Here is a 14006-nt window from a genome sequence, read left to right as displayed (position 1 = left end):
TATGTATCTGATGGGTCAATATGCAGAATATATAGATAACTTCTCTAACTTGACCACAAACAACCCAATTTTAAAAAAGGTGAAGAAGGGCTTGAATAGACATTTTTCATAGAGGCTAAACAAATGGCCAATAAGACATGAAAAGATGCTCGGTATCACTAATCACTGGGGAAACGCAAACCCAAAGCTCAATGAGATACCACTTCACATCCATTAGAAAACTCAGAAAATAACAAGCATTGGCATGGATGGGGAGAAACTGGAGCCCTTGGGCATTGCTGGTGGGAATGTAAAATGGTAGAGTCATTGTGGAAAAAGGTATGGCAAGTCCTCAAAACATTAAACACTGAATTACCCATTGACTTCTTCCCAGCAATTCAACTTCTGGGTATATCCGTATGAACTGAAAGCAGGGTCTTGAAGAAATATTTGCACACCCACTCACAGCAGCATTACACAATAGCCAAAGGGTGGAAGGAAACCAAGTGTCCATCAAAAGATGAATGGCTAAGCAACCATGGTATAAACATACAATGGGATATTATTCAGCCTTAAAGAGGAAGGAAATTCTGACATGTGCTACCATGAGGATGAACCTTGAGGACATTACATTAATAAGATCAGCCAGTCACAAAAGGAACTCTTATAAGACGCACCTTGGGCAGTCAAGTTCATAGGAACAGAAAGGGGAGTGGTGGTTCCCAGAGGTGGCAGGGAAGGGGGATAGGGAGTGAGTGTTTCAGTTCTGCAAGATGGAAAGAGTTGATGGACAGATGGGGGTGGTAGTGATGGTTACACAAGATGTGAATGTACTTCACACCACTGAACTGTACACTTAAAAATGGTTAAGATGGTGGGGTGGTGGGGTGCCTGGGTGTCTCAATCAGTTAAACGTCCAACTTCAGCTCAGGTCATGATCTCACAGTTTGTGAGTTCAAGCCCCAAGTCAGGTTCTGCAGTGACAGCTTGGAGCCTGATTGGGATTCTTTGTCTCCCCCTCTCTCTGCCCCTCCCCCACTCACACTATCTTTGTCTCTCTCAAAATAAATAAATAAACTTAAAAAAACGGGTAAGGGGTGCCAGGGTGGCTCAGTCGGTTAAGTGGCCAACTTTGGCTCAGGTCATGATCTCACAGTTCACAAGTTCAAGCCCCATGTCAGGCTCTGTGTGGACAGCTTGGAGTCTGGAGTTTGCTTTGGATTCTGTGTCTCCCTCTCTCTCTGCCCCTCCCCGGCTTGTGCTCTCTCTCTCAAAAATAAACATTAAAAATTTTTTTTTAAAAATGGTTAACATGGTGATTTTTAGGTGATGTGTCTTTTACCACAATTGAGAAACAAAGAAGTACACCCTGAATTTGACCACCTCTTACCAGCTCCACTGCTACCTCCCTCGACCATGGCTCTATTGTCCCACGTCCTGACTACTGTAACAGCCTTCCAACTCCGCTTCTGTTTTCGCCACTCTCTAGTCCAGCACTGTCCAGGAGACACAGAATGAGAGCAGTGTGGGTAATTTAACACAGTCTAGGAGCCATATTAAAAAGCGTGAGAGAAATTGGTGAGATAAGTGTTAGCAACATATTTTATTTGATCCAATATAGCCAATATATGATTATTCCAACACAGAATTCATAGAAAACGTTACTGAGATCTCTTTTCATTGCAAATCTTCAACCTCTGGTGTCTAGTTTATGCTCATGGCACGTTTGGATTTGGACTAGCCACATTTTAAGGGCTCAAGAGCCACATGTGGTTTCTGTACTGAGGAGCTGCACCTCTAACCTGTTCCCAACACAAGGCGCCACAGTAGTTCTGTGAAAGCATGCACAGATTGTGTCGCTCCTCTGGTCAGAACGTGCTGACAGCTTCCTGTATTACTGAGTCAATGCTAACGTGCTTACAAGGTCTACAGGCTTCCATGCTCTGGCTTCCTGCCTCCTCTCTAACCTCACTTTCCACACTGGTCTTCGCTTGTCTCTGTAGCCTGTGCCAAGCTCAATCCCATTTCCGGGTCTTTGCACATGCTATGTCCTCTGCCTCCAACACTCTTTCCCCAGATACTTCATGGCTTGTTCCCTTCTTTCAAGCTTCTGCTTAAATGCCATGTGACTGGAGCCCCTCCTTTGTTTGCTTATTGTCTGTTTCTCTCACTAGAATATAAACTCTGTCTAATCTGTTCACTGTTCTATTCCCAGTGCATAGAATAGCACCTGGCACCTGATGGAAACGCAATAAAAATGTGTTGGGTGAATGATGACCATTTAGAAGGGGCCAGGGGCCTGTGCTTACTCTGGCCCGGCAGCCCTGTCCTTTGTGGTGCTGGGCCTCATGAAGACAGCTCAACATGCTTGCTCATGTCCCTTTCCACTCAACCTAAACTTACTCTTCCCTTGAAATCCCAGATCAAGCCCAACTTCCTCTAAGAAACCTTTCTGAATGTTTCTAATGAACAGGTTCTGTCTGGCCCCTTCCCATCCATTCCTTACCTGCTTAATAACTTATTGAGAATTGATTACAGGGGTGGAAAATTTAAAGGTCTCTGTGGGCCAGACCAGGTGGGGGCTCTAGGGAGCTGAAGGCCATGTGCTACCTCTTGGCTCCAATGCCACCTGGTGGGAATGTGAGCGCTGTCATACCAGGGCTGCAGATTTTTCCAGAGAAGCCAAATATGTGGATTTTTATATGGACTCTTCTAGTCTTGAAGTGTTTTTACAAACTCAGATTGACCCACAGCACACACATCTTGTCATACCAGGAAGCAGGCAAAAATGACCAGGGTTGTGTCAAAAGGGCACAAATGAGAACCTCAGGGGGCTCTCTCCGGTCACAGATGGACTGAGGATAATAACTGTCATGGATCGAAACATATCAAGGCGCCCAAATCTGTAAGTTCATAATTACACTACAAAATAGACATAACAAATGGCATGATCACATCTGGAGGATGCTAGGGAACCGACTCATCATTTGAACAACTGGTGAATAAAAAAAAGGAAGGCTACAAGGTTTACTCTGCCTTTCCTATGCGAACTGTGCCTCAGGTAACTAGGTAGTTGATGAGGGGGCTCCTCTCAATATGGAAGTATTCCAGCTAATAAACAAAAGGAATGGCAGTAGTAGAGTGCCGCCATCTTACAATCCCTGATGAGTTACCAGATCTATACAGGGCTCGACAGTGACTGACAATGGCACATAACACAATGACCAGGTATTAATATAGCTCTTGGCGGAAGTATGTAGCTCCTCAATCATCCCACGTACAAGTAGATCTGCCCCCTAAACACACAAACAACTGAACCTGAATCTGATCTGGATCTCACTATCCAACTACCAACTGACAGAAAATAGGGGACAAAGGGACACATCAGGAAAAGCACAAATGACCCAATTCCTTCAACAAAACACTGCAAGAAAAATGAGAGATAGAGCAGAAGTCTACAGATAAAAAGGAATTTAAGAGACGTATCAATTGATCGCATGTGACTTATCTGTACTTCAATGCAAACGATCGAATAGCAAAAAGTTTGGGGAAACGTGAATACAAATGCAGTTGACCACTGAGCAACACGAGTTCCAACTGCACGGCCTCACTCACACACGGATCTTTTGGATAAATACAGTATTGTAAATGTATTCTCCTTTCCTTATGATCCTCCTCGTCTTCCTCTTTTTTTTTTTTTTTTAAAAGGTTTTACTTTTAAATAATCTCTATACCCAACGTGGGGCTCAAACTCACAACCCCGAGATCAAATTGCATGCTTCAACAACTGGGCCAGCCAGGCGCCCCTCCTTATGATCTTAATGACACTTTCTTTTCTCTTACGTTATTGTAAAAATGCAGTATATAATACATATATAGATAACATACAAAGCATATGTTAATCAACTGTTTATGTTATTTGTAAGGCATCCAGTCAACAATAGGCTGTTAGTAGTTAAGTTTTTGAGGAGTCAAAGGTTATATGTGGATTTCTGACTGTGTGAGGGGTCGATGCCCCTAACCTTTGCATTGTTCAAGGTTCAACTGTCTTTTGTTTCTTTTTTAATGTTTATTTATTTTCAAGAGAGTGCCAGAGAGAGAGAGATGGGGACAGAGGATCCGAAGCAGGCTCTGCACCGACAGCAGTGAGCCTGATATGGGGCCTGACCCCACGGACCATGAGATGATGACCTGAGCCGAAGTTGGGACACTCAACCAACTGAGCAACCCAGGCGCCCCTCAACTGTCTTTGATATTAAGGAATCATTGTGAATTTTGTTGGTGTAATAATGATATTGAAGGTAAGTCTTTAAAAAGGAGGCCTTGGGCACCTGGGTGGCTCAGTCAGTTAAGCACCTGACTTTTGATTTTGGCTCAGGTCATGATCTCATGGTTTGTGAGTTTGAGCCCCACATCATGCTCTGTGCTGACAGCATGGCACCTGCTTGGGATTCTCTCTTTCCCCCACTCTCTGCCTCTCCCCCACTCGCAATCTCTCTCAAAATAAATAAACTTAAAAAAATAAAAATAGATGAAAAGGAGGTCTCTCCCTGTAAAAATCCCTGAAAGATTGACAGAAGAAATACCAGTAAATAAACCCATGCTGGATAGGCCTTGATAGTGTAGCAAAAGTTCCTCACGGATGGAGATGAGGTTGGCTGGTCAAGCCAGAGAAGGTCTCTTATGTGGAATGGGACTTGGCGCAGACAGGTGAGGCTCAGAGGACTGGGGGGTGTGGTGGGGTGCAGAGAGGCCTGTGAGGTCAGGCAGTGTGTGGCTGGGATACCGGCATGGGTGCTAGATTAGGTTCTCCATCCTGCACCCAGAGGGTGCCCTCCCCACCTGAGGCCACAACAGGCACCATAAGATCAGACTCCAGCATGGAGGCCCTGGCCCTGGCCCCGATCCCCACCTCACGGCTCCCAAGGGGCCCTCTTACCTCTGGGGCCGGCTCCATGGTGCTGGCTTTTCTTCCCACTCCACTGCCACCCGGCTGCTTGGATGGCATCTTCTGGAGGAAGTCAGAGATCCTCTGAACTAAAAAATCACGATCTTTCAGGTTGGCAAACAAGAAGGTCATTTTGCTCTTGGTGCTAATGGACAGAGGACTGGGCAGGACACTGGAGCTGTCAGCTTTTTCAACAATAGTCACCTGAGAAGGCAAAAAAAAAAACCCCCAACCTATTAGGCATCTGTGTCTTGGGACAGAAAGCTGAACAGTTTTGTATGTCTGAGACACAGCAGCCTCACATAGTTCTCTCCTGGCCAGGGTGCTGTGAGGGGTCAGGGGAACTCTCTGGGCCCCACTGCATTCATATGTGGACTCTGCTGCTTGCTAACATGTGACTCTGAGCAAGTTACGTGCACATCTAAGCCTCGTTTCCCCCAGTTGATGCGGGCGCGAGCATATCAGCCTTGCAGGGCTGTCATGAGAATGATGATGCAGAATGAAAGGTGCTCAGCCCAGCTGCTAGTCCATTTGATTTCCCAAAGATGTCCGGTTACTCTCTTACTCTAAAGCACAGTGAGTGGCCCTGCTTGCACTTGCTGACAGTGTGTCCTGGGTCCAGCTCTGACCTTGAGGCGTGTGGACAGAGCATCACAGGTGTGGAGGGTGCAAAAAGGACTTTGAAGGGATGCCTCTGCAGAGCCTGCAGCCCAGGGGCTGGACTATGGACATGTAGGTGAAGCATAGTTCTCACAGGTGAGTAGGGACCAAAGGGTGAGCTAGGACTCCATCAGGCTGCTTCGTGCCGAAGGCACCTCCAGGGAGGTACAGGGAGGTAGCAACTGAGGCTGAGAACTGGTAGAGCCAGGGGAGGAACTGAGGCAGACATCAGGGCAGAATTCCCAGCGAACACCCTGAGGAAGGGATGGGACCAGCTTGACAAACAAGGAAAGGCTGGAGAAGCTGGGGCAAGAGTGAGGACGAGAGGGATGTGTGAGTGTGTATTATGTGCGCATATGTATGTATGTGTGCAAATGTACGTGTAGGAGTGCACACATGTGTTATGGTGTGAATGCATGTATGTATGTGTAGGTATGTGCATGAATGCATATAGGGGTGGTAATGTGTACGTGTACTTACATGCGTGCAAGATGCATGTGAGCGTGTGCATGTGCGTGGTATATGTGCAGATGCATGTGGGTGTGTGTATGGTGTGTGTATATGTGGATAAGTATGTGTGCAGATGCATATGAGTGTGTGTTTGTGTGTGTGAGCACATCTGCATGCATGTAAGCTAAGACCTAAAAAGGAGTGAATGGTTCACTAAAGGTCCACAGGTCACAGCAGGCAGCTGGGGACTCTTCTAATCACAGGAGATGCTGGACGAGCCGGGGCAGGGCACTGACATGCTGTGGGAGGAGGGGACTAATGGGGTTCAGTGCAGGCAGCACCCTCCCGAGGAAGTGGCTGTGGAGAGGAAGGGACATGCTATGGTTGGGATGCGGGAACAAGGCCAGGTCAGGAGCAAGGACAGCTCCTGCTTCTGAGCTGAGCGGACGGACGGACGGACGGAATGTTGCTTCCCAAGGCTGCAACAGGAAGAGCATGTTTGGAGGGTGGGTGCAGAGTCAAGAGCCTACTGGGTGTGGGCACACAGCATGCTCTGAGTGGAAGGCCCTGTGAAGTGCCCTGGTGGGTGCAAGGAGGATCATCAGCACCAGGCCGGGTCTGTCCAGACTAGCTGCGGGGCCAGTCTCATCCCAAGAGCCCCAGACAGTCTGCCCCCGCCTCAGCCAGAGCTCTCTGCCATCAGAAATGGCAGGATCGGGGGTGTCTGGGTGGCTCAGTTAATAGACCAATTCTCAGTTTCGGCTCAGGTCATGATTTCATAGCTCATGAGTTTGAGCCCCACCTCAGGCTCTGCACTGACAGGGTGGAACCTGCTTGGGATTCTGTTTCTCTCTTTCAAAATAAAAAGTAAAACTTAAAAAAGAAAAAAAAGGTAGGATCATCAGGAGAAATAGAGCTGAGGCCTAAGGAGACCTCTGCACCCACCCCAGGTCTCAGGGCCAGGTCAGCACAGCGCCCAGGATAGACTCACGGGCCCAGTGCAAAAAGGGAACGTGGGGTTAGGGGCTACCTGAGCCTTGAGCTTCTGGGTCTGTGGCTCTTTCGAGTCCTTTGCCTCTGACCTCCCTTGGGGAAACGAGGCAGCACATAGAACCCCCCACCCCTGCTCATAGCTGCACCTACAGTTTGAGTGCGTTGTACAAATGCAGGGAGGTGTCACTGTTCTGGGTTTTTAATAAAATCAAGATACTGTGATTTGGGTTATAACTGAAGAACCTTACTGGGCTTCCTAGAGTTGAACAGCCTGCCTGTTCTGCTGGGCCATGAGGAAAAGGAGGCCTGGGAACCTGCTGTGACTGTGGGGTCAGTGCTTTCCATCTGGGCAGGGGCCCTCTCCCTCACTTTCTACACCCTTCACGGCAGCACAGAACAAATGGCCTTGACTTCAAGGTCCCTGCGGAAGCCTAAGAGACCTGAGAAAAAACACTTCCGACAGGTGAGAGCTGTCCCGTCCCTGACAGGTGAAAGCTGACCCTTATCTGTGACAGGTGAGAGCTGCCCCCCATCCCTGACAGGTGACAGTGGACTTCCAGCCCTGCTGGAGCCAGAGTCACAGCCAAGGCAAGTGTTGGGAGAGGAACAGTGAGATGGCCTCCAAGAGTGACATGGTGGGGCTGGTGAGGGTCCATAGTCCTCCAAGCCCAGCCAAGGCAGGACTTTGCTCAAGTCCAACTGCAGGGCCAGGAAGGCAGGACTTGGGGACACTCACCTGCTGGACACCACTGGGATTTGACTGGAGAGGCACAGGGATTTGACTGGAGAGGACTTTCCTGAAGTTACCTCATGTCCCAGTGTGAGTGCTTCTGGCATGCCAAACCCCACCCTGCTCCCCAGCAGTCAAGGGGATCCCTGAGGGAACCTGGCAGCTGGAGGGGCCTGGCCCCAGTGCAGGGGCTCAGGGAAGTTGCTGACTTGCTCTGTACCCTCCGCAGGCCTGCCACCAGATGTCGTGGAGCTGGCATGGCACTGGGGGCTCACCTCCCGGAGGGGTATGATGAGGTGGCATGCGTCCTCCTCTTTGCTGGCAAAGCAGATGTAGTTGCTGGAGATGAACATCTGGCCAGGGATGTGCAGTTTGTTGAACGGGGTCCACAGCGTACAGCCTGTGTGGCCATCCAGGCGCTCGTCCCTGGGCAGCCGGAACGTGGCCCGGTAGCACTCATTCTTGGCTCGGGCATCCAGGTCTCTGGGAAACCAAGGTGGGGTGGGAGGAAAGGAGATAAGAGTGAGGACACAATATGCCCGCAAGGGGACCTCAGAGCCTTGGTTTCCACACAGGATTGGGCTCTTTGGGGTCATGCCCCAGAGACCTTCGAGTTCAATAAAACACACACAGCAGATGCCCATGTACCACGGGAGACATCTGCATGACCAGCAGAGGACATGTATGCAGCAAACAGTGTGCCTTTGGGCCGCAAGGGCTCTGGAGGACACCCACAGCTTGACAGGGCTTCATACGTTGCTTGCTCAGTGCTGAGGATGGACAGAGCCCCAGTGCCCAGGGGTTCCCCACAACTGCCCTGCATGCCTCTGCCCAAGGCTGCTACTTCTGCCAGGGAACACCCAGCCCCACTCAAACACCCAGAGGAGGACTCCCCAAGATGCCCTGTTGATGAATGCAAGGGTATGCTCGCTTATCTGATGGCCATGTGAAGTGGCCGCCTGGAACCCTGGTCCTGCCCCTTTGGTGGCTCTTTCCTTGGAAATATCTTTCTCCTCAGCCCCCCAGGGTAGAGGGGGCTGCCAGCAGCCTGAGCAAGGCCTGGCAGGCACACCCTGATGGACAGTGTCAAGTCCTGGCCCTGCTTGTTTCCTTTCTGGAAGGTTCCAGCAGCAACCCCATCACTCACATATGGAGAGTGACATCCTTGGATGGACGTGCTGGTCCTGAAGGTGTACCCCACGGTCTGGGCCAAGGCCATGGTCTCTGGGGGCAACCCAGGAAACAGCCAGGCGGGGATGAGGTCTTGGTACACGGGTATGAATCCGGGAACCCCTGAGCTCCCGGCCAGTCATGCGGGTTTGCAGCTACAATTGAGGAACACAACGGTAGTGCTCCGGGGAGGAGGGCCAGCCATCATTACTGTCTACCAATCGCCAGCATATGAGCCCCTCCACCTCACAGGGCTTTGAGAAGTAACTCTTCGTGGTTAGTAGTAGCTATTTTTGGATGGCACCTCTGTGGACCTCATAGTGTCCTCCTGTCCCAAATACACCCCGAGAGGGGGGCGGGTCCCTCCCACCCCAGAGGGCCACTCACCGCTTCAGAGCCGAGATGTTCCTGTGTGGCCGGGAAGGCCGGGGCAGTGCCTTGTCCTCCAGGAAGCCCTCACTGTCCAGCAGCTGCCGCATGGCCAGGTTGGCCAGCTGCTCCATGAGCTTGAAGGTCTCACCAATGTTCAGGAACATGGAAAAAAAGAGCTCCTGGTCCCGGGTGTCCACACGGATGCTCTCGGGGAAGAGCAGTGTGGCATTCTTCTCCAGCCTTGTGACGTCTACCCATTGCACCACCAGGCTCACTGCATGCCCGCAGGACAGATACACCAGTGGGTCAGACGGGCCGGAGGGTTGGGCAGCACGTGCACCCACTGGGACAACCGCTCCCCAGGGAATCACTGACTGTGTGTCCCCGAGGGAATCACTGACTGTGTGTCCCCCATGCCTGAGCCTGGTTGTGCTGGGACATGTGATCCACATGGAGGGATCGGCCCCAAGAATATCTGGGGTGACTATGTGTCCCACAAATGATTGAAGGGTAACACAGATGAACATGGGAAGTGAGCTGAGACCCTGGTCCAGAGAAGCCCACCTAGTGGGAGTGCGCTGACAGTGGGGACGTTGACCCCTGCCTGGTGAGGAGGTGGGAGGGGCAGGGTGGAGAGGGAAGAAGGGCAGGTGGAAGGGTGTGTCAGATGTGTGCCTGGTGGGACAAGGCCTTGCTGGGCTCAGGAGGGCTGAAGCCCTGGGAGCTCTTTCCTGGGGTGATGTAGCAGCAGAGGGCGCCAGCCTTGTGTCCGGAGGCAGGGAGGGTCCTGCAGCAACAAGGCACCCCATAACCTGGAGCCACTCAGGGATGGCAGGTGCCCTTGGATATTCCACTTAAAGGAGAGAAGGGAGCCCCCGTGCAGTCACTCTGTGAGGAACCACATCGATGGATGGAGGTGGGATGGGGAGCCCCCAAGAGCCAGGTGCAGACCTAGCTCGAGTCTGGGCCTCCCTACCGAGAGCCGGTGAGGTGCACTGGGTTTCGGGGAGATCCTCTGGTGTGTGTGTGGGGACAGAGTATCTGGGGGCCGAGAGGAAGGAAGGCACTCAGGAACCCCAGCGGTCTGGAGAGGTGGTGAGTTTTCTGGGGTGGGGGGGCAGTGGGGAGAGAAGCTGAGGATGAGGGGCCTGCCTGCCGCACTCACCTTCCTTCCCCAGCAGGAAAGAGTAGAAGCACAGGTGGTTGACGGTCAGGTAGAGCCAGCCCTGCCGGGGCACGCGACCTTTCCAGTAGCTGCAAGAGTAGTAGTTGACCAACTTCTCCCCCTCCGGCATCCCGAACTGCTTCCGCATCTTCAGCTCGGCCTCCTTGAACTTTCCAGGGTCCTCGTCTCCCTGGGGCTGCAGGTTCTTGTTCTCTTCTGCAATGATGCCCTGGAGGAGGACAAGGGAACTGACTCTTGGCCTGCCCAGGAGTTTCTGTGGCCCCAGGGAACCCAGGCAGTGGGACCCAGGACTCTCATTCATTGGCCCCAAGGCCACAAGCATGGGAGGCCCAGTGGGCAAGGCTGGGGCACACAGTTGGACAGACAGACCCCAGGCAGATGCCCTCAACTCCCTGAGCTAATAATACTTCTAGCATGGCTGGCTTGAAGTAGTGACTTTAAAAATAAACATTTCTTCTTCTTTTTTTATTTTTTGAGAGGGAGAGAGAGAGAGAGAGAGAGCGTGCGCATGTGTGCATGTGCACGGGAACAGGGAGGGGGAGAATCCCAAGCAGGCTTGGTGCTGTCAGTGCAGAGCCCGATATGGGGGGGGGGGGGCTCAATCCCATGACCCTGGGATCATGACCTCAGCTGAAACCAAGAGTCAGACGCTCAACTGACTGAGCTACCCAGACACCCCTAAACTCCTGAATTGGTTGGCTTAAAGTTTTTTAGGGCATTTCTCTCTCCTTTTTAAAACTCTGCTTTTTTAGGGGCACCTGGATGGCTCAGTCGGTTGAGTGTCTGTCCAACTTTGGCTCAGGTCATGACCTCATGATTTGTGAGTTCAAGACTGCATTGGGCTCTGTGCTGACAGCTCAGAGCCTAGAGCCTGCTTTAGATTGTGTGTGTGTGTGTGTGTGTGTGTGTGTGTGTGTGTGTGCGCACGCGCGCTGCTCCCCTACTCGTGCTCTGTCTCTCTCTCAAAAATAAACATTACAAAAAATTAAAAAAACCAACTCTGCTTTTTTATAGATGGTTCTCATATTTCATTCTTTTCATTGCTTATTTGAGGTTTCTAGCTTTGGTCCTGGATCCCTTTTGCCACAGGTTTATGTCTTAGCTGGTTTTCAGGACGTGTTGCCTTTCTGCATTGTTCCTTTGTTTCCTATGCAGTTAACTTCTGCCCTTTGTGATTTCCTTCAAATTTCCTGATTTCTGGAGTCAGAAATGCTAACTTACTGAACTGGATGCCTGGCTCATTAGTTTCCACCTTTTCTTTTTCTTCTCATAAGATTTAAGGCTTCAGATGTTCTGTGTACTGTTTTTGCTGCAGTCCACAAATTTGGATATGCAGTAGTATTTTGACAATCATTCAGTTCTAAGTATTTTCTTTTTTAAAAAATTTCTTAAGTAGGCTCCACACCCAGTGTGAAGTCCAGTGTGGGGGCCTGAACTCACCACTCTGAGATCAAGACCTGAGCTGAGATGAAGAATCTGATGCTTAATTGGCTGAGCCCCCCAGGCACCCGAGTTCTAAATATTTTTTAATATGCGTTTCTTCTTTAACCCATGAGTCATTGAGAAATTTTGTTCTGTTTTGTTGGTTAGTTTGTTTGGGTCTGGCATGGAGGAAACATTTAATAATGTTGCTGCTTCATCATCATCAATATTCTTATTTTTAAGCTTATTTATTTACTTTTGAGAGATACAGAGATAGCATGAGTTGGGGAGGGGCAGAGAGACAGGGAGGGAGAGAGAGAATCCCAAGCAGGCTCTGCACTGCCAGCACAGAGTCCATTACAGGGCTCAAACTCATGAAGCTGAGAGATCATGATCTGAGATGAAACCAAGAGCCGGATGCTTAGCCAACAAGAGCCACCCAGGTGCCTCCATTATTAAGTTAAGCTCCACTCACAATGTAGAGCTTGAACTCACATCCCCGAGGGATCAAGAGTCGGGTGCTCTACCGACTGAGCCAGTCATTATTATTATTATTATTATTGTTATTATTATTATTATTGCCCAGCTTGCTCATTAGGAGAATAGAGACTTGCCTCTGCCCTCCTTGCCTTTCTTTGTGCAGCTAGAAAGGCAATGCAGGTCTTACTCTGAACCCCAAAGCACACGGGGAAGAGCCGAGGAACTATTGGTGTCATCTGCCCAGGTCTGGAAAGTTCTGGCATAAAGAAGTCACAGGGCCTGCTCAAAGCAACTATGCACCGCAAAACTTTGACTCAGTAAGAACCTCCAAGAAATCTAACTGAAGGCAAAATAACTGAACAAAAAGAAGACACACATGAGCATGCGCTTAGGTAGATGCTCCTTACAGTGTTAACTGTCCCCCTGGAAGAGGAAACAACCCAACTATCATTGCATCAGTTTTTATGCATATTCCACTAAGTATAACATATATGACCTAACCAGTCCCCTGACATAAAGCGCTCAGTACGGTACTCCATAAATGCTACGCTAGCAAGAAGTACCGCTCTCATTTTGCAGAACAGATAGCAGCTGCTTCCCCTCCTACCATAGACTGGAAGGTGCCGTTTCCAGTCTTTCTGCTGACAGTGCTGCAGAGTATGTGTTATTCTGCACGTATGACGACACCATATGGTAAATTCCAAGGAAGGGAATCACTGGGTCAGAGGGTGCACACATTTTTAAGTAGTGTTCGTTTTGTAAATGAGACATGCCTCCAACTATTCTATCACTTCCATCTTCTTCCTGTTACGGTGGCCAAGGCATTGGCCATGAGAGCTGCTCCTTTGTGGGGAATGGAAACTCCCAGCTAAGCTTGGTCAGACTCCTGCAGCTGGCCGGGAGAAGCAGGGACCTGTGTGGCAAGTTCAAATGCCCCTTTCAAGACTGAGAGAACGGGAGTGAACACTGCCTTCCATTTCTAGTAAACAGAGAGAAGACCTAACCACACTGTTTGGAGGTTAAGTAAGATGATACAGGTGAACCTGCCAGCCCAGAGCAGGAGCAGGAGCCAGTGGTGGAAGTTGAACCTTACGTGTATCTTGCCCTTGACGAAGGTGGTGATATCTTCCTCATTGTCAAAGATGGACAGCGTCTGGAGTAAGTTATTTTCCAGCCATTCCCAGTGCTTTGTGATCTCTTTGCGGGAAGAACCTAGGGAAGGTTTGGTGGAGTAAAAAAGAGGAAAATCATTAAAATCACCAGGCCTTAACCATAAATTCAGAGACTAAAACAGATGACCTAATTTGCTATATCCAAAAGACTCCAATCTTCAGGCTGCTTACTCTTTTCCTACTTAAACTTTACGTACAAGGGTGCCTGGGTGGCTCAGTCAGTTAAGTGCCTGACTTTGGCTTAAGTCATGATCTTGTGGGTCGTGAGTTCGAGCCCCACATTAGGGTCTGGGCTGACAGCTCAGAGACTGAAGCCTGCTTTGGATTCTGTGTCTCCCTCTCTCTCTGCCCTTCCTCTGTCCTCACTCTGTCTCTCTCTCAAAATTAAATAAACATTAAAAAAACCACAACTTTACATACATAACAGTAGTCATGAACACGAAA

General features: G+C 49.8%; 1 protein-coding gene across 3 annotated transcripts in view; it reads right to left on the bottom strand.

Annotated features, from left to right (window-relative positions):
• TBC1D9B (TBC1 domain family member 9B) overlaps positions 1 to 14006 on the bottom strand; it is a 45742-nt gene that overhangs the window by 22694 nt on the left and 9042 nt on the right. For all 3 annotated transcript variants that reach the window (XM_042981959.1, XM_042981954.1, XM_042981955.1), the window contains 5 exons: positions 13484 to 13602; positions 10468 to 10696; positions 9318 to 9576; positions 8036 to 8243; positions 4919 to 5131 (listed from right to left, as the gene is read on the bottom strand). In XM_042981959.1, coding sequence (XP_042837893.1) covers positions 4919 to 5131; positions 8036 to 8243; positions 9318 to 9576; positions 10468 to 10696; positions 13484 to 13602 — 1028 coding nt within the window. The remainder of the gene's footprint in view (positions 1 to 4918; positions 5132 to 8035; positions 8244 to 9317; positions 9577 to 10467; positions 10697 to 13483; positions 13603 to 14006) is intronic.

This window comes from Panthera tigris, chromosome A1 (assembly GCF_018350195.1).
Source record: "Panthera tigris isolate Pti1 chromosome A1, P.tigris_Pti1_mat1.1, whole genome shotgun sequence".
NCBI classification, from domain to species: Eukaryota; Metazoa; Chordata; class Mammalia; order Carnivora; family Felidae; genus Panthera; species Panthera tigris.
Note: the sequence above shows the minus strand (reverse complement) of the source record. Positions and strands in the feature narration are given on the sequence as shown.